Source organism: Globicephala melas, chromosome 4, assembly GCF_963455315.2.
Source record: "Globicephala melas chromosome 4, mGloMel1.2, whole genome shotgun sequence".
In the NCBI taxonomy this organism is placed as follows: Eukaryota; Metazoa; Chordata; class Mammalia; order Artiodactyla; family Delphinidae; genus Globicephala; species Globicephala melas.
Genome location: NC_083317.1, coordinates 52476857 through 52497755, shown reverse-complemented (window position 1 = coordinate 52497755; position 20899 = coordinate 52476857). Strand labels below are relative to the sequence as shown.

At 34.5% G+C, this 20899-nt stretch overlaps 1 protein-coding gene across 4 annotated transcripts in view; it reads left to right on the top strand.

Moving 5' to 3' along the window:
* Positions 1-20899, top strand: part of CBLB (Cbl proto-oncogene B) — a 410825-nt gene that overhangs the window by 366546 nt on the left and 23380 nt on the right. For 3 of the 4 annotated variants that reach the window (XM_060298032.1, XM_030861086.2, XM_060298034.2), the window contains 5 exons: positions 6708-6854; positions 10100-10197; positions 10313-10444; positions 13033-13173; positions 20246-20365. In XM_060298032.1, the coding sequence (XP_060154015.1) occupies positions 6708-6854; positions 10100-10197; positions 10313-10444; positions 13033-13173; positions 20246-20365 (638 nt within the window). The remainder of the gene's footprint in view (positions 1-6707; positions 6855-10099; positions 10198-10312; positions 10445-13032; positions 13174-20245; positions 20366-20899) is intronic. The other variant, XM_060298033.1, reaches the window with a different exon arrangement.

The window sequence follows — 20899 nt, the reverse complement described above, 5'->3', positions numbered from 1 at the left end:
GAAATGTTGATATTGTAGAAAACGTATTTAGAACATTTCTGTGTGGTAAAAATTATAATAAACGTTATCTATTATCATAATCTAAAACAAACTAGAAATGTGGATTTGTGAATGCAGCCTCAACTACTGCCACCTTCCAGTGAGTGATCTAAGAGGTCCACACCACCAAACAGCATCAGCATCTGTGCCCGCGTGTATGTGAGAGTGGTTGTTTTTAAATAAATAGTGGCCAAAATGGTCTGTAGATAGAAAAGTGCAAAAGACAAAACTAGACCAGTTTGACTGAAATGGTGGTCAAATTCATGGGAGAAAGGAAGTTTTGTTTTGTTTTGCTTTGTTTTTGACTGGGGAGTGAAAAACAGAAAGGAGAGATAAAAGCAGTATGCCACAGGAGCTATTAAAGCAAACATCACATTGTAATTTTTAAAAACTTAAGAGAAAGAAGCTTGATGGAAAATTTTCATCTTATATACTGTGCATACCGGGCTTCATTGTTTATGCTTAATGGCAAAAGAGCAGGGTAACATGTTCTGTTATTGTTCACCTGAGGGTTTGTATAGACAATACACACTTCAGTTTTACATTAATCCTGTTTATGTTCAATGATAAGAAATTAATTTCATTGATTTAAAGAAAATATGGTAGAGAACTTTAAATGGAAGATCAAGCTGTAATTAAGAGCTACTCTTTTCTTAACCCTAGTGAATGAACAGTGATGCTCTTTTGTTAATTTTTGAACCAGCTTTCATTCAAATACCTTAAAATATTTTCAAGATTTGTCAAGATGTTGCACTAGTTTTACTTGTTTTACCTTGGGTAGATAGAAAGGTGAACTAATATTGAAGATGGCAGTCCTTTGTAAGTTACAGTTGCCATGATGTGTATGGGATAGTGTGGGATGGGTCCATCTTTTCAATTTATTCATTATGATCACTATGGCATTCTTCTCTCATTGTGTATCGTGTAGAAATGTTTGTGCATTTGGTTTTGACCTATTGATGTGACTCAGTATTTGAAACTCAGACTTTATTTTTTCTGCATATTCTTATTGATTTATAAGTTTTGTTCAAATCTCCCATGAAGCAGCTTGACCATCCTAACGTAGGTTTTCTAATGTCTTGTGGTAAATCCCTAGAACCTGCTTGTTGACACACTGATGACAAGAATTGAGGGCTGCAAGCATATCATTTTAAACTAGTCTCAACAGAAAGAGAAATAGTGTGTGGCAAGGGTACAAAATAAATACTATGGGTATTATTTTTCTCCTTTTTATTTTAGTATTATAATTTCTAAATTCAGATAGAATCCCTCTCTCATCATTTGTGGGAAAATGGCATTTGGCAGATGGCTATAATCTGGGTGTGGGAATGCAACTAATTCCACTAATCTTTCATTTTCTCTGACTAAAATCTAAGATGAATACTGATATTAACACTAATCCCAGTAGTCTGACAAATCTGTTACTTGTAATTTACCATACAACTGATTTATGATCACAAATAATTAGGTAGCCTTACACAGAATTGTGAGCCATTGGATTCTATTTAAATATGCAATCTAAATTATGTTCCTTATACTGTCTCTTTTTTGTCCCATAGAGGCATAATTTGCTATATATTCTCCACTTCTCCATGAACATATTGATCTGTTCATCGAAAATGCATAGGGTTAGAATGAGATTCTATTTTCATATTAAGTGAGAGCATCTTGACATATTCCACCATATTCAAGCATTCCTTGTTTCTGTCCACATTTCTCTGTAGGCTCAAATAGAATTAGATAAGTTATTTGAAGGCCACTAGGGATATTAAGCATATTTGTTTGTGAAAGATGCTAATCTGCAGTATCTTAAATGAGTTAAAATGAATTTTCAACCTTAAAATGAAAATTTTCCAGTTGTTAAATTAAAGCATAATTTTCATATAGTAAAATTCACCCTGCTTTATTAATGTACAGTTTTATGAGTTTTGGTAAACGCACAGTCATGTATTCAATACCACTGTCAAGATAGAAAACAGTTCCTTTACTCCAAAAACACCCCCCAGGCCTGTGTCAACTTTACCCTAAACCCTTGGAAATTATCAATCTGATTTGTGTTATATAATTTTGCTTTTTCCCAAAGGTCATATAAATAGAATCATATAGTATAGAGCCTTTTGAGTTTGGGTTCTTTCTATTAGCACAATGAATTTGAGATTCATCCAGGTTGTCAAGAGTATCAATAGTTTGTTCCTTTTTTATTGCTCAGAGTATGTATTCCATTGTAAAACACACTATGGTTTGTTTATCCATCCCTCTGCTAAGGGACATTTGGGTTGTGTCCAGTTATTGGCGATTATAAGTACTGCCACATTTAATATCACCGTGAAGTCTTTAATGTTCAACATGTATTGGAAAATTAGATTCTCAAAAAAAAAAGTTTCCTCAACATCTATCTTTTTGATTTCTAAAGCAGTCCCCTAAAAGTGTTAGAAATGAATATTGCCCTTGAATAAGTTAACTTAAAAATTAACCTCAAATTTATTTCTCCAGCTTAAAAACAAGTCAGTGAAAACTATACTTAAAGTATAAACTATACTTAAACTATAAGTGAAAACTTAAAATTAAAGCTTATATTCAGCCTAATAATATACCACACTGATTCTTCTGGATGTCATGAAAGAATCCTCAAAATTAGTATGTATATTTATAAAACCCACTCTTGAGATGCTGGGGAAATGGCTTACAGGTGGCACACGGGCAATCCTCATTTCAAATACAGCTAGATTTTGTTACCACTTCTCTGGGCTATGATTTCTCGAAGTTGGGTGTTTTGCCTGTTAGGATAGTTAGTACAAGAAATATGGACTAATGTATATGGCAGGCTCTGAAGATTCAGTTTTAATAAAAGATATTTTTCAAAGCCTTGCTTTCAGAGATTATTAAATAAGATTTTACATGTAGAAGGCAAGCAACATAATATATTTTAAATATTCTTCTACATTATGAAAGTATCCTAAAAATGATTTTCTTTCCCGTATCAGTTTGGTCATGTATTTCTCTAATAGCCTCTTGTTCTTTTTGTCTAAAAGCTGTGAGTGCTCCGTGGGACACACACCATGCCAGGCCTTGGTTGACTCAGGGTCTGCCCTTAAGCATTTTGCAGTTAGACAGAAATAGAAGAAAGACATAGATGAATATATAGAAAACACAATGTCAATGTATGAACACTTACCAAATACATATAAAAGATTAAAGTTCAAAGAAAATTACTGTTTTCTGGGATGTCACAGGAGGTTCATCTATAGACAGTAAAGATGGATATTTCTACTTTGCTTTATTTCTGGAAAAGTTGAACTAATCAAGGTATCAGGAATTGCTCAAATGAAGGAAAGAAAAGTACTTGGTAAGGGTAATGTTTGAGGTATGTTATGTAGGAAAAGCCAGTGGGATATGCAGAAGGTCACCCCTCTGATATGCCTCTCACACCAGGAATGTAGAAGGCTGTAGAGGATTGTATCTGTGAGCCTTCATCTTCAAAATGCAAAAATCACTAACTAAGAAGAGCATTAGAAAATATATTCTTGGTTTGTTTCAAGTGTGCACATGCAGATAGTGGATGTATTCCTCATTAAAGTTTAAATAACACACATTGAATTTAACAAGAGGCGAAGGCTGTGGGGAGGATGGCTGTGTATCTTTAAGACTATGTGTCCTTGTGCATTACCAGTGTATTCATTCAGGAATGACAGCCGCAGTGCAGAACACTCTGTGAATGTCTGATGATAATATAAAGGGAATGAAGTACTGGTGTAAATGGTGGGATGGTTTACTTGGCAGTTTTAACGTGGAACCAGCCAAATAAAATTGATCTATTTTATTCCTCTGGTATCCTAAAAATTTCCCATGAGCTAAATCAATGACTGAACATTTTCCTATGTCCCGTGAGATATTTTCTCCACTACCAAAATTAAACATACATGATTGCTAATGAAAATTCTCTGTTTTTACCACTTATCTAGTTGCAAGTAAAACTGAACCTACTTTTTGAATGAGTTTGTGAAGGGGAAAAAAAAATCCCGCATGTAATTACAAATAATGTAATTATTTACATAAATTGAGTTTTCCCTTTTGCTATTTTATATACAAATTCTTCATCTATTTGTACCTTCCTTATTATTTTTTTATTAAGACTTTTTTTTTTAGAGCCATTTTAGATTCATAGCAATATTGAGGAGAAGGTACAGATATTTCCCATATACCCCTGGCTCCCACACATGCCTAGCTTTCCTCATTTTCACCATCCTCCACCATAGTGGTACATTTGTTAAAAATGATGAACCTACATTTATACATAACCACCCAAAGTTCATAGTTTACATTCCCTTTTTTACGTGATAGAAATTGCTTTTATTTTTCCCTTCAGAATTGAATAAGATCAATTTTGTATAAAAATTTATATAATATTGAATAAAGTGCACTGGAATGAGATTCTTATAAATTGGCTTATTTTTAACTAGAATATTATACTAATATAAAAAGTTTGCTTTAAAATATAATAAGATAAAATATGACTCTTTAGAACTGTATTAAAATGGTGATAAGATATCTAGGCTTTTTTTTTTTTTCAGATTTAGATAGGCAACAAATGCCACTCGAAGCCTTTCTTCACTTCTAGTATAATTCACTAAAATCCATTTAAGCTAATTACCTGCGACTAGTAAGTTTTAGCAGTAAGCCCCTATAATTCCATAAAATATTAGATAAGCTTTGCTTTTCATTTTCTTCAGGATACTCCATCTGTTGATTTGCAGCAAAGCTAAAGAGTAGGGGGAAGCTACCCTGATTAAATTCTTTATCATTGAAGATAAAATATAGAATCAGCCAGAACAAATGTGGTTTCACAAATCACCCATTCTTGTGTCATAGTGCAGTGCTTCTTTGAAAACTCTTACATCTTTGGAACTAAGCTGCAACAGGCAGATAGAACATTCCTGACATTGATGTGGTTGTTGAATATTTGGTCAGTAAGTCTTTTTCTTTTATACAGTATATGCTTAAATTGCAAAGGAAAAAAAATTCCTTGTACATGACAATATAGTAGGACATAGAAAAGATGTGTATTTTTCTCATTTCTTTTGCTAACAGAACCCACTCTGGCCCTTGAGTTAGCTAAATTTATATCCATGTTTATAAGAATTTATGAAAAGGTAATGTTTGAAATCCCTGCTGTAATTCCCATCAAATCACCATTTTGCAGTCCGTGTACTCACTGGCCTTCATTTGGGATGTACATCTTCCAAGGTTACACCATGGTAGGTGTAACCCTTAAGTTATTAATAAGGTTATTAGCTTGTGCTCTGGGTGGTGATAGTGGACTTCCTGTCACTGTATCGTTGTGCTTTCATTTCACCATAAACTGTCATTTGAATTCCAAGGTCATTCAAACAAACAAGAATTCAAAAATCGGTATTGAAAAAAGTCTTCAAAGACAGATAAAAACACACTTGAAAAATCTTAGGAGAGATTTTTTCTTTCATCTCTGAACTTCCTAGAGACTCAGATATATAGTTGAAATTTGAAAACCTTTAGGTTTTTCAAAATGTCTTCTTGCAGTGGGCACAGAGAAAAGCCCTTAAAGTTCTTTTCATTCGAACTAGTTAGGAGAAATAAAAATGAAAAAGTTTTTTCAGTCTTGATGGTTCATATACCAAAGGCCTCTTGCTCCCTCTACAGAAGGTGCTTCAAAATTGCAGTCACAAATATTAAAAAAAAAAAAAAAAAATTAACGAAACAGATTTGTCTTGAGGTTCATGATTTAAAAAAAGGTTTGGATCCATATGTACCTCCAGTGTCCTGCAAACAGGTTGGTTGTCCTAAAGTTGGTTAGGGTAGGTTTGTGTGTTTCTACTTTGGTGTTTCTCAGTGGCATCAGCTTAGGATAAACTCCATTAGCAACAACTGTTAAAAAAAAAAGTACGTTTTTGTCGTTTTGTTATTAATTGGCTTTGTCTGTTTACTCAATGGATGAGTAAAATGCTTGGGAATTTCTTTTGATATTCGGTAATTGTTTTACATATTTGCATTCTTTTTTACTTAGCCAGGGAATTTAAGCCATAAAAATAATGGCCTCTACCTTAAAGACTTATAAAGTTCTCTTATTATCTACTTCTGATTGTTCCAGTCATTTTTAGATCTTTGTTAATTTTTGTCCCAACAACAACTATCTGAATTGTAACTTCACAGAAGAAAGAATTGTTTCACTTAACTGGATTTTTTCAACTATAAGTTATATTCATAAGAGACAGTTGAACTTTCTATAAATACTTCATTAATATATAAAATAACCTTGCATATGTATCATCTTAATTTACCAATTTAAGTTAAATAGGAACAAAATGTTAATATTTTGATAGCTTTGGTGTAAATAATTTTATGCATTCACTTACAACTCCAGGACCTTTTTATTTTATTTGACAGGTTACTAGCTTCTCTTATTGTGCCATTTTAAAATTATAAGTATGAAAACTCTTATTTCATCAAGAGTTTTAAAAGTCCTTTTAATTTGTATTTAGTATAAGAACAGCCCTTCTGATGTTACCCTGTAATTGAAAAATGAACACAAGTGACAAAGTAGTTTCTTTGATTTGAATATGTCACATCAGACTTGCCTGTCCTGAATTATTATGCTAAAACTAGACTGGATTTTTTTTTTTTCCCTCTGGTAGGTGTACTGGTCCATTAGCAAATTCCCTTTCAGAGAAAACAAGAGACCCAGTAGAGGAAGATGACGATGAATACAAGATTCCTTCATCCCATCCTGTTTCCCTGAATTCACAACCATCTCATTGTCATAATGTAAAACCTCCTCCTAGGTAAGAATATGGGCCATTTATCATCACCTCACGTCTGCAGTAAGCATTATCACTTATGGCATTTGTTTTTAAACAACTGAATCACATCTGTTTAATAAAAACCCTTGATTTCTTGCTCAAAGCCTCCTCTACCTATAATACTATTTTTCTCCATGGCCTTTCAGAGAAAATGAAAAGATGTAGATTTCTATTAACTAGGAAGTCCTTTGACTAAATTAGTTGACTGGTAAGTCTAATGGAATAATTTGTTGCCCCTCTCCCCAAAAAACAAATTGTACCTTAGTAAAACTTTGCTGTAGGTTACATATAGTGGTGATTAATTCATGAATTTTCAGTAAGCTATTTTCAATGCATTTTATCAGTTCTAAGCACATAGCTCATGAAGAAAAATTAGTGCTTAGAAAATAAGGTATTATACCAACCTTCCTTAGAATTGTTCTTCATGAAGTAAGGACTAGTATAATCTATATTGATTTTCAGATCTCGAAGAATTGAAAAAAATTATTTCCCTTAGCTATTTTTATCAGGTACTATTTTACTTTTCCTTGGATCAAACAAGAATGTGAGGAATTGTGTTCTGTTTTCTTCTTGTCAGTTTATTCTCACTGTTATGGAGACATCCTTGGTCTTTGAAGTGGCAGACCCATGGAGGTATAGGAGTTATTGAAAATGGGTGTTGTGTATTGAAACATTAGTTTGTCTTTAAGTAGAAGGACAATTCTGTGTTTATATAATTGAATTAGTAAATCATAATCTAATATTATTTTTGTTTTTTTAAATCTAATTGACATATATGAAGTACTCAGTAAGTCAAATCTCAGTTTCAGACTTATTTTCTGAGCTCCAGTTTTCTTTGTCTAATTACATCCCTGGAGCTCTGCTTGGCACATACAGAAGAGGGCTCAGCTACTGCTGGTGGCCCAGCCTTCTTGCCTTTCAGTATCTCTTTACTGACTGAGGAATAGGAGAGCTATTTAACACTTCAGTCATCTATGTCATCTTTACTTAGTGTGCCATTTCCTTTTGAGGTCAAGTCAATCAACAGAAAGCATTTTATGAGTGGAGTGTTCCTTTCTTTTCAGATGAAAAGTCTAAAAAATGTTTTAATGCCTTTCTTCAAGTATTGTATTGCAGTACTTGGAAAAGAGAAGCAAAACTCCATTTAAACCAGAGATCTGCCTTAGTGAGTTACAAGATTAGAATTATCAACAGTATGCAGAATTATTAACCATGGTTATTAACACTTTGCTGTCCAGGGCTTCATATTTCAAAGCAAGAACCAAACCTTTCTTTGCTGATTGCTGGTCTTTAGGACATTTGTTGGTAACATTGAGAAGACAGAGAAATAACTGAGAGATAATAATTTGTTACGTTAGAAGAACCAAATGCCTACTATTGTTATTAGAGAAAAAAGTTATTCCTTTACATCAAGTATAAATTCTTACAATTTTCAGTTCCCTTGGCTCTTACAAATGTGTAGTAATTTTAAAAAACTGAAATAAGATGAGCTTTTTGGTCTCCTTGGGCTCTCATTGTTTTTCACCACTGGATAAGCGAGTGGTATAATTTTAATACTTTAAATTTTAACTGTCACATCATACTGGATGAGATTTTTGGTGGCAGGCCTCCCAAATCCTGAAAATAAATTTGATTTATGACCACCATTACCATCTTTCTACAGTTACAGAGAAGTAATAAATGTTGATAATCCCTAATCTTAATTGGAGTGAATCTTCTAATTTGTTCTTGAAAGTCAATGGATGAAGTATCTTCTTAGGTCCTCTACAAAGCACTCTTTAAACTTAGACACATCCTTTCCTTCTGTGTTTTTCCTCTCTTTGGAACATCAGGAGAACTAAATTGTCAGTATATGGAAAAAGTTAAACCATATTATTCATAGATTCATAAACCATATTATTCCTAGATGAATAATTCCATTTCAGTAAAAATCCATCATTACTATGAAAATTCAATACATGATAACTATTTTTAAATGAACCATCTCTGGCCCCTTAAAGAGATGTGGCCACCAGAGAGAATGGAAATGAATTTCAGATGAAGCACTTTGCAGTAACTATTCAGATGTCCAGTATCTCCTCCATTATGTATGTACTTTTACTTTGCCCCAAGAATTCAGAGTAAATCAGGGGAAAGTAAAATATAAACTCTGCCTTCTATAGCTCTTTGTGAGCACAGTAACTTGGTGAGCAGATAGTCAGTTGCTACACAGCTATATTCTGAAGACAAAATACGCTCCGTGCCTTCTCTTCCTGTGCCCCGGATTTGTGCATTACATTCATAGTATGATTCGAAAGCATTAATACCAACAATAAAAACACTTTTTTTAGGGCTTCCCTGGTGGCGCAGTGGTTGAGAGTCCACCTGCCGATGCAGGGGACGCGGGTTCGTGCCCCGGTCTGGGAAAATCCCACATGCCGCGGAGTGGCTGAGCCCGTGAGCCATGGCCGCTGAGCCTGCGCGTCCGGAGCCTGTGCTCCTCAACGGGAAATGCCCGCGTACCGCAAAAAAAAAAAAAAAAAAAAAAAAAAAAAAAAAACCCACTTTTTTTAGTATTATCCTTTTACGGACACCCAGATTAAAATATTTGTTGTGTACCCAAGGCCTTTGCTAAAGTCATTTCTCTACAGTTGTCAGAAGTGCCAGTTTTGTTCATGGCAGTGGTGAAATTATACTCCAGACTCTAGGTCTTTGAATATGCCTATCTGAATTTTAATGGACTTTCTGAATATTTAATAATTCTCCTTCCTTGACAGGCTCTAGTTTATAATAAGGAAAGCTTAACTTACAGAAATAAAAATATACTGTTAAGTACCATTAACCAGTAATGATGTCATTAGGACTTTTACATATTTTTTGCCTGCATATTACATTTTCTTCTTCAAAACCTTGATAAGGTAATATTGAAATCTTCCAAAATGATATGTTAATTCCACAGGTGTGTTTAGGGTATCAGCAATTTTGTGGCCCTTGTGATTCTTAGTTTCACTTAAAAAAAGAAAAAAAACCTTTGTCTTCCATGGAATATTTACTTTTGCTTTGTAAAAGTATTCAAGTATCTAGATAATATTACTTTACTTTCTCTAGAAAAGGAAATTAATTATATTTATATCCTAACTTTATTACATGAGCAGCGTTGCTAGTTCCCATCATCTCCCCACCCCCAAATGACTTTTAAATGGAAAGTAATTATCCTTATGATTTTTGTCCTTTGATTTCTGCTTTAGGTCTTGTGATAACGGTCACTGCATATTGAATGGAACACACGGTACGTCTTCAGAGATGAAGAAATCAAACATCCCTGAGTTAGGCATATATTTAAAGGGTATGTATAAGACATATTCTCTTTGTAGTCTATGTCTTAATGGTCAGAATTTAAAGGCAAAATTCCATGCCATTGTTGTACTGAAAATACATTAAGATTTTGTGTTATCCTCTAGGAGATGTTTTTGATTCAGCCTCTGATCCAGTGCCATTACCACCTGCCAGGCCTCCAACTCGGGACAATCCAAAGCATGGTTCTTCACTCAACAGGACGCCCTCTGATTATGATCTTCTCATCCCTCCATTAGGTCGAAACCTTTCAAACAATTTCAAGCAAGCCTCCCTGCCACCTCTTCCAATTTATATCTGAATTATCAGAATTCTTAGTTCAGTGCAATGTAGACTCACTAGGTTATGAATCTGTCTGAATTCGAATGGAATCTCCAGGTGATAGTGGCTCTCGGTTCATGTGACCATTATTCCATTTAGATGACTGAAGCAGTGGTGTAAATAGCTGCATCAGTTAGGGATTTATCAAGTTGTCTCTTCATGTACTAAACGCAGTCTACAAAATCTTATGAGGGCATTGTTCATTCCCCCAGGTGCTTGTGTTCTAGTAGATTTGGAGTATTCAGCTGAGGTTTTCTTTAAGTGTAATTCTTAATGAATGCGTACTTCCTTTTTCTTTCAATATAAAATGACCCACTTCCACTTAGCTAATTACATTATGGGAAATGATATATTTTATTGTAGAGAGCTGAAAATAAATTCTGTCTTATAATCACTGCAACTAGAACACATCCAAAGAATCTCAGTTTCTTTGTTTCAAATTTTACCATGAAGTACACTTAATGTGTGTGTATGTGTACATGTGTGAAGGTACACACAGGTGTGTATTTATGTTAAAATTGGCCGGTGCAGGTGTTTGTTTATTTCATTAATTCTAGGTAGGAAGCTTCGCACCCTATTTTTAGAGGAGGACAATTAAGAAACCTTCACAAGTTAAGGCTTCACAATAATGAGTCAACATAGCATAAAATAATGTATAATGAAGGTTCATTTATAAGCTTATCTGAATCATTAGGCTACTAGAAATGAACCTCTCCATTTTTTTTTTCCCATAAACTGGTGTTTCCAGTTATACAGTTGAATGTCTTGCAGGAGCAAGACATTCAGTTCAGTGCTTTACTCTCACCTACGTGGATTACAAGCACCTCCCAACTTCCTTCTTTACCTATAGTCTTTTTCTCTTCCACTTCTTCCTGTATGCTGTTTTTGACCTATTACCCAAGTCTTTATGACTAGATCAGCACTGTCCAATAGAACTTTATGTGGTGACATAAAAGATCTATATGTGTGACTGTAGAACTGAATTTTAGTTAATTTAAATTTAAACTAAATAGCTATATGTGGATAGTTACTACCATATTGGACAACGCAGATAAATGTTCCAACGTTTTTAACTCATCCTTCCTTTGGCTCTTCATGTACATCTCATATTTTATTTATGCTATTCACTCCGCCTAGTAGACACCATTCCTGTATTTGATGAATAAATGTTTTTGAGGCCCTGATATCCCAGGCCTTCCTGTTCTTGGTAATACCTTGCTGAATGCCACTTTCTGCATTCCTCTTCCCTCTTACAATGCATCTCTCTCTCCCTCTGGGACCTATTCACCTGTGAGTCTTCTGTGAACTTTTCTTAGGTCTCATTGTGGAATCCAAGCTCCTCGGGGTCGAGGACTTATGATTTTGATCTTCACATTACCCATGTGCCTAGCATGGTGCCTGACATTTAGGGGCTGATAAAGGATTTGAATAAATGAGATAATGTAGGAAATAGCTGAAGGTTGGAATGATAACAAAGCTCTTTCTTTCTCTCTCCTATACCTTCATATATTTTACATTAGAAAAATATTGATGATCATTAGAGAAAAAATTTTGAATACTTTTTGCAAGGCAAGCTGGATGAGTGGTGAAACCATTTATATTTAAATATACCTTTATATTTAAGTCAATGTATTTAAATCCATGAGAATTTTTATTACTAGAAGATGTAGGTATTTATACCCTGTTTCATTCACAAAGTATTTGTGAGTGCTTACAAAAATACATACACTGAAATTTTATTTTTTAAAGAATCAAGATGAGGGAAAATATGAATAGGATAGTAAGACGTGGCAGGGGAAACACAAGTAGACATAAAAGCATACTGCAGTATTCTACAGCTACTAAAGTTGGGAACTATGCAAATATAAATAACTAGCTTTGCGACCACCACAAGAGGTAGTTCTATTGATATATTTAACTGTTTCTCCCTAGAGATATCTGGTAAGTAGAAAAAGATCATATTCCTCTACTGCAGGTGCATTTTCTGTATATTTTGACAATGAAATATATGGAGCATTAGTTTAAATGAATTAAAATGCCGTGGAGCAAACTTTTAAAAGATAATCTAAACTATTCTGTGACATTAAATTTTTGTGCATAGTGTGATTTTCTAATTAGAGGCTGTGAACTCTTATTGTTACACAAAAATTCTGTTTTGATGATGTGATCTGTAATATATTTAGTTCAGACCTCCAATGTCTTAATATTATAAAGGTTACAAGTGAATAATAAGCTGTTTCATAACCTGAAATACTGCTTTTTAATAGAAAGGGCTGAGAGATCGAAAAAGTCTGTATGCACACACGTGTGTTTGTGTGTCTGTGTTTCTCTCCAAACACCTCCTAGAAAATAATCAGCTCCCATTGACAAAGTCAGTGAACTGCTGGGTAAACACTGGAGGTGAAGTTGTTTATAAAGCAGCAAAAGAAAATCATTATTTTTGCCTGATACTGTGTTTTGATTAACGAAGTTCTGCTGTTGATAACTGACCTTTCTTTCAATGCAGGTGAAGATGCTTTTGATGCCCTCCCCCCGTCCCTCCCACCTCCCCCACCTCCCGCAAGGCATAGTCTCATCGAACATTCAAAACCTCCTGGCTCCAGTAGCCGACCATCCTCAGGACAGGACCTTTTCCTCCTTCCTTCAGGTAGGAGGGAAAAACCAAGCAAACCTTTTCACTGAAAGCAAAAATATTTCTAAGATGATACTGTCAAATAAGCATTAGTGATTCATTGGTTTCTAGCTCCCAAGCTGAAAAATCCCTGGGTGGGGAAAACAGCAGTTGGATAGGTTTGTCTGTCAATTGTTTGGTTTAATGGCAAAAGGATTACAAAAATGGCAAAAGCAACAAGGAATCGTAGAATTCAGAAATGGCACTGAAGAGATTATCAAATAACACCTGTATGTTACAAAAGGTGAGAACCAGAAGTGCTCTGTGTTTGGGCTAAAAGTGATGGGGACAAATTTAGACTTTCTCCTAATTCTGAGTGCAATATTTTTTTCAAATAATGTGTTTAAAAATTTTTACTAAATATGCTTTAGGGTCATAATTTTATTCAAAAATGTAATATCTTGGTAAATTATATTGTTGTAACATTAATAGATATGTTTTTCTGAAATATCTGCATTTTATTGTTTTGTTACTGTTTTGATTTTTAATGCCTCAGTGTATCTACTAAAATTATTGGTCTTCAAGGAAAAATTAATAGTTTTTAAAAAAGAACTCAAGTGAGGAGTGGAAATAAAAAGACTTAATAAACCATCCACTCCACTAGTCAGAATTATCAGGAAAAACTAAATTCAGTTATGTTGAATCTGCTGATATTAATTGTTCCCGTCAGTCCTACTGGTGATACTGTGATCTGTACTCTGAAATGTCTGCCTCCTCGACTTGGTTTGGTTAAACATAGGGTAAAGATTTTCTTTTTTAAACAACTGCTTTACATTTGTGTATGAGATAAATCATGAAAGCCTTCTAAGAGTGCTCACTTTGTCCTTTGGCCACCTACATGCTTCTTTGAAAACTTAGGAATCTTAACCATTATCATTCACCTTTAACATTTTTCTCATTTTTTTTCCATTTGGTTTGATAATTCAGAAGTTTGAGGCAGTTTGTAGATATGACCCACAAAATTATAGACATATAACTTGGAATATATAGCTTCAGTTTCTAAAAGTAGTTTATCTTCAAGGAATAATTTTTCGTCAGTAAATATTGAATTGTCCTCTGTGTCACCCACTCTGTGAGATGCCTCCCTGCCCTCATGGATCAGATTAATTCACTGAATGCTACCAATCAAAGAGCAACGTTCATAACCCTTCTAATCCAAGCAGAAAGCATGGATAATTGTTAGGCTCTTATTCATACAGCTACATATACACGCTAACATTTTGCTCTCTTTTTCACTTATACTTATTCAAATCTTTGTTTTATACATGGACTACAATTAACATTTAAAAATGAATATATACAGCAGAAACTAACACAACATTGTAAAGCAACTATACTCCAATAAAATTTTTTTAAAAAATTAATCTCTCTAAATCTTAGTAAACTTAACCTTGCCCAAGGCAAACTTCTGGATAATTTCTAGCCAGATTCCTATAAGGTACCTGTCACCTTTTATATATGTAATTTAAGCCCCATTAAATGAAAGTTAAATGTAGTGCCTTCTTTTAAAATTAAGTCAAGCTTTCCAGGCTTGACTTAATTCTCACACTTTTTTACACAAACACACACTTTAACCTGTTTTTATCAAATGAATTAATTGTAAAATATTTCAGTTCTTTATCATCATTTCATTGTTCATATTGCTTTTGTAAACATCTTCAAAAAGTTTTTTCTCAAGATTACTAAAAAAGTCACTTCAAAATAAAAAGGCCCCCTTTTATTAGAATGAAAGTTGTATAAACTGTTTTATTTCATATTTAGCTTTGCTTGGCTGCCAGGTAGGCTCAGTAGCAGTTATCCTTAACCTGTGGTGTGAGGCTAACATGGGACCAGAGTAGGGTCATTTGAACCTGTTGGCTCTCTCTTGAACTCCTTTTATGCATGGAAGTATTCTAATTCCATTCAAGTAATGTTGATATCCCTCGATAATAAATACTTCTGAGAAACAAATGGCAACTTTTCCCCCCTTTCCAGTCTCATATAATTAACTGGACAAATTTCTAGTCTGTTGTCAGATCCTTTATGAGATCCAATGAGTCAACTGTTTTTATTCAATTTTAAGCCACATGTATAGACCACATCTTTTTCAAAAGAAATATTTTAATTCTTCTTAACATAATGATATCGTAGAACATGAAAGTTTCTTTCAGCTTTAAATAAGCACCTGACTATCATTTTGCAAAGTATTCAACACATTACGCTGTCTAAAGAAGTGTAATAGAAAATTTACAAAAGCAGTTCTTCATGCTGAACTGAACTTCATGAAAGAATACTCTATAAATGCTAAACAAAAGTTTAACTTAATAGCTGTAGAACCATACAAGGTAAACAATGGTGATTGCTAAATTTAAATGGACTATATGAGCACTTTACTGCTATTATTTTCACTATAGTTTAATCTGTAGAATTTTAGTCCAGTGTAATGATAAGCCTTTTCTGGCATTATGAAGATTTGGTTTCCTTGAGGAAGTCATTATCCCTAATTAAAGACAAAGGTTGGATATCCCCATGATGTTGTATTAAATACCTACTCAAACCTACCTCTTTATTCCAGCATTCAGTGCCCTGCACACCTGAGTCGGGTCCACCTTCCCAGCCTTATAGCCCAGTGGCTGCTCTATAGTAGTGGTTTTCAAACTACAGGGTCCTGTGTTTCTGCAAAGGAGCCTTAGGACTCCTGTATGATCAAGCGGGGGAAGCGAAGCAGGGGCACAGCTCTGATGCTGCTTTTATCTGTTTTCTATTTTAGGCCTTCATGCAAGATTTCTTTTGGCAAAATAGTAATGCCCACTGCTGTACATGAGCCATCTACTCTGGACAGGCCAGTCATATCTTAACAAAACCTGAAGAGTTCTCAAAAAAAGCTTTACACTTTACTGTCTCCAAACCCAGGGCTACTGCTAGCATATATGTGCTTTTGTCCGAATTACAAAAAGGCATTTCTTTTGTGTTGGTGGGTTGAAATAGGCACCCCTCCCTCTGCTTTGTGCCAGGGTCAGTGCTCCAGGAACAAAGCCAAGGCTGTATTTAAGTCTGCTCAGTCCCATTACTGCATGTCTTTGTGCAGTGCACAAAATACACAACGTATTTGGCAGCCCTTACTGAACCTTTTTCTCACTGTATTTCTAACCTGGAATCTCTTTTGAAGTCCTTATCCAATCTTAAAGTCACAATTCAACTCTAAAAGCTAGCCAGATTGACTTTATTAGAGATGAAGGAAGGTTTTCCACGGGATCCAGAAATGCAGTTGCATAAGTAAAATACAAAGAAAACTTGCATCATTAGTAGCAGTTATTGGAAAGGGTTTCTAGGGGTTTGGTTGACTGTGACCTTTATGAAGCACACTCATGACGTAGTTACCAGGGACTCTCATGCCCTCTGAGGGTTGCACTCACAGAGTTCAAATCAGAGATCGAGTGAGGCAAGGTCCTCCCCCAGGCTCAGCCAGTGTGGAGACTACTGTGTTCAGGTGTTGAAGGATTGATGGGTAGAGCCGTGGTTCTCAAATTGTGGTCTTGAGACCAGCAGCATTAACACTACCTAGAAATTTGTTAAAAATGCCAATTCTTTAGACCTACCCAAGACTTACTAAATCAGGAACTCTGGGAGTAGGACCCAGCAATCTGTGTTTTCATAAGCCTTTGGGGGTGGTTCTGATGCATGCTCAAGTTGGAGAAACCCAGGGCTAGGCTGTATCTGGAGGACTGCAGCCAGGATGGGAAAGGGAAGTAAAATCACACCATGTAAACTATGGTAGATTAAAGGAACTGAGGATGTTTAACCGACAGAAAAGAAGATGTTGAGTATGTATTAGAGTTGCTTTCAACCACAGTATTTGTAAAAGAATGATTAGATTTCTTCCATGTCTCCTGAGACAAAGAAAGACTGACCAGTGAGAAGAATTAGGAGTGGAAATTTCAGTCCTGTTAAGAAGCTTCCTGGATTATTAATACTTCTTATATCTCAGAGGGGTAGTGAGTTCTCTAACACTTGAGGACTTGATCAGTGACCAGATCACTACATATGGGGGTGTTATGAATGTGAGTTAAAGAGTGAGGAGCTTTGTCTCACCTAAATAGGTCTTCAAATCCTCTTCTATCAATTAGATCTAGCATTGATATTCTTTTAAAATTTTCAGAATAATTGATAAATCTTTCAGATGGCTTTTGGACAGCCCCAGAGGAAATACGCCACTGTTTTAACTGTTCAATTTTATTTGCCTCTTTTCCTATGCTTGAGTAAAAAATTGGAAGTGTTTTAGATAGTGGGGGAAAAAAAAGAATTAAGAAAATTCCATAATGCCTCTTCCCAGAGATAACCACTTGATAGGTTTCCTTACACAGCATAATTTTGATTGATGCGTATTTCCCCACTTCTTTCATAGTTAGCAAACCTTTCCCTCCCAGTGTTTCCTTAGTTTTTAATACTCTCTTAAAATAAGTCTTAAAATTTTTCAATTTAGCATTACCATACTGTAAATCACAGGCACTTGTACTTTGCTTTTTAGAGTGGACTACCCATCGTGTTCATTCATTCATTCATTTCTCAAACGTGTATTACTATATAAATGGTACATTGGCTATGGCATTTTCAATTTGTATGTTTTAATCCTAAGTCTGGATATAAAATTTTACTTTAAGGAATTTTTGAAGAATTTACTTTTAAAAACTTTATTGATTTTCAAATTTGGTAATTATTGTACTCTCTGTAATAATTGTATTATATATAATATCTTTTCCCATCGAAGCAGGAATGCTTCCAACTTTATAACTTGCTATAGAAGCCCAGTTTACCCTATACCTGACCAGTAGCCAAACTTAATATGAAGCATTTTAGTGGTTCAGAACTGAACTAAGTATTTCGTGCTATTTTTGGTAATATTTTTAGCGTACCTAGTGACCTTTTAGGTGCAACAGATTAATGGAGCAATATCATACAACTGTATATTTTGTACTCTATTTATGACTCAATAATGTATCCAGAATCTAATGTTTACTCTTAAATAAATAGATGATTAGAAATAGCATATCTAACAAACCTATAAATTTACCCCTAAGGAAATAAAAAAGTGTAATTATAAAAGACAGTCTTTTCTCTGACCTAATATTATATCAGTGATGTTTTAGAATGAACAAGAATTGAAAGTAAATTTTATTGAAAATTTAGCTGTAAATCTTTGGGAAATTTCTAAATTTATGCAGAAATCACCACATTTGGTTCCTTTGGTTAGCCTTCCAAATCAAAAGACTAACATTTGTTGCATGGAATTTATCTTCTTATTCCTTCCTAAAATGTTTCAACAAAATTAATGAGGCTGAACCATTGACTTTTCAATTATTGAAAACTCAGAATCTAAGACTTACTTTAATCTCAAAATTAATGAAAGCAAATTAAGTAGCCTTGCTTAGGTTAAAAAATAAAAAGTCTCCAGTAAAGCTGGAGATAATTATTGTACGCAAATAGGGGGAAGGAAATAATGACTTCAACTAGTCAAAATTAATATAAATAGGCGTGTATTTCCTTCTCAAATAATCAAAGTGTTACATATTTTTAATATCAAACTCAAATGGAAGTTAAAACAATGAAATATTTATCAGGTCTTCTTTAATAGTTATAATTTTAGCCTTATGTTAGCAATACGGATTTCACAGAATTTGAATTTATGAAAAATCTGAATATGAGTTAATTTGGGTAGTTAAAGGTAAATATTTGTGAAGTGCAGGCTATTTACCAAGCCGTATGCTTGGTACTGTGTTTCTATTAGGAGATACAATTCAAACACAATTGAGTAAGATAAGGTCCCTGCCCTGAAAAGAACTTACAGTACTTTTGGAGATACGGGCAGACATAAAAGAAAGTGTTATGAGAGAGGGAAACAGAGGAACCCGAGATGGCAGTGGTGGCAGATGATAAATTATTAGTGAACCAAAGGTTGCAGAGGTATGTTCATCTACTCAGAAAATGAATCAGTTCTATGGATTTAAACTCATATACTACTAATTTTAAACCAGGTAGGTTTATGGTCCTAATGATTTAATATAGTAGCACTGATACAATCTTTTTCTGCCATTAGCTCTGCCATTAGCTTCTGCCATTATTCTTTTTTTAATAAATATAATTAAGAAGTACAATAATTTTTAATTTGTCTGCAATTCATATTTTTCACTATTTCAGATTCCCCTCTCTGTCAAGGTGGTTAAAAAAAAACAACACATTTTATTACTTATACAAACCTTAATGTTAATAATAGCATAATTTTTAATAATTGAATTTATTGTCCAGTGAGCCAACTAACAATTTTTTGCATAGGATGCCCAATGTAGTATTTTTTTTTTTTTTTTTTTTTTTTTTATGGTACTCGGGCCTCTCACTGTTGTGGCCTCTCCCGTTGCGGAGCACAGGCTCTGGACACGCAGGCTCAGCGGCCATGGCTCACGGGCCCAGCCGCTCCACGGCATGTGGGATCTTCCCGGACCGGGGCACGAACCCGTGTCCCCTGCATCGGCAGGCGGACTCTCAACCACTGCACCACCAGGGAAGCCCTCAATGTAGTATTTTAAAAGGCACATTATATGTACAGGAGATTTCATAGACATGAATTCATTTAATCCTCACAAATCCCAAATGTCAGGTCCATTTTACAGATTATGTCTGCCTAATGCTTAGACAGATTAACTGATATAATATTCTTACAGGCAAAATTCAAAACCCATTTTTTTCTTTGACAACAGTTTCTATTCATTGTACAGGACAGACTGGGACAGAAAATTAAAATTAGAAGCAGTTTTTGCCATCAACAATTTTACCCATCAAGTAAGAGATCTGAAAACTACAAAGTTAGTAGTGTGTATTAATTAGGAATAAATGGGAAAAGCATATTTGAGCAAGTGATGAATAAATTAGAAAATATGCAAATTAGAAAGTGGTACTATCAGTCATGAAATGTTTTATTTTCAAAAGTTGATCTTTATAGAGAATTTCTATTTTTTTTCTTTAGCCAGTTAGCAGAGATAATAGTTTTAATCTGAAAATTATCTTTATTTTTAAGATCCCTTCTTTGATCCAGCAAGTGGCCAGGTTCCTTTGCCTCCTGCTAGGAGATTACCAGGTGAAAATGTCAAATCCAACAGAACATCACAGGACTATGATCAGCTTCCTTCATCTTCAGGTGAGTTGGCTAATAATAGTAATAATAATACCTTATGTTTGTACAGTGCTTTTCGGAGCACCTTTTTATTCAGTGTATAATTGAGCACCGCCAGCCTAAGAAAGTATTTTTACCACCATTGCATTTGCTTATAAAGCATGTATTATGAGAAGAATGCCTACAAAATTGTCTCACGGAAAAGAAAACATTAAGCCTTAATATTAACTTTGATATGTCAGTAAAGCATGTTCTGTGATCCAAAATCTATTCATTCTCTAACTTTTGTTTTGCCTTATCAGACATGAGAAATGGGATTGAGGTCTTTATATACCGAACTGCTGCATTCTCTTATTTCTCCATTAAAGGAAGAAATCTCTTTAGAATTAGTATTAGCACCAAACTATTCATTTTCATAGCTTATTTAGGGCTATCATGCAGTGCTCTACTGCCAGTCATCAAGTAGAAGCTTGTTCCATTTTAGTAAATACAAGTCGTACTCATAACCATTATTAATGGAATGTTGCTGCTTTGCTTCTTTGGGAGGTCTTCCTCGAC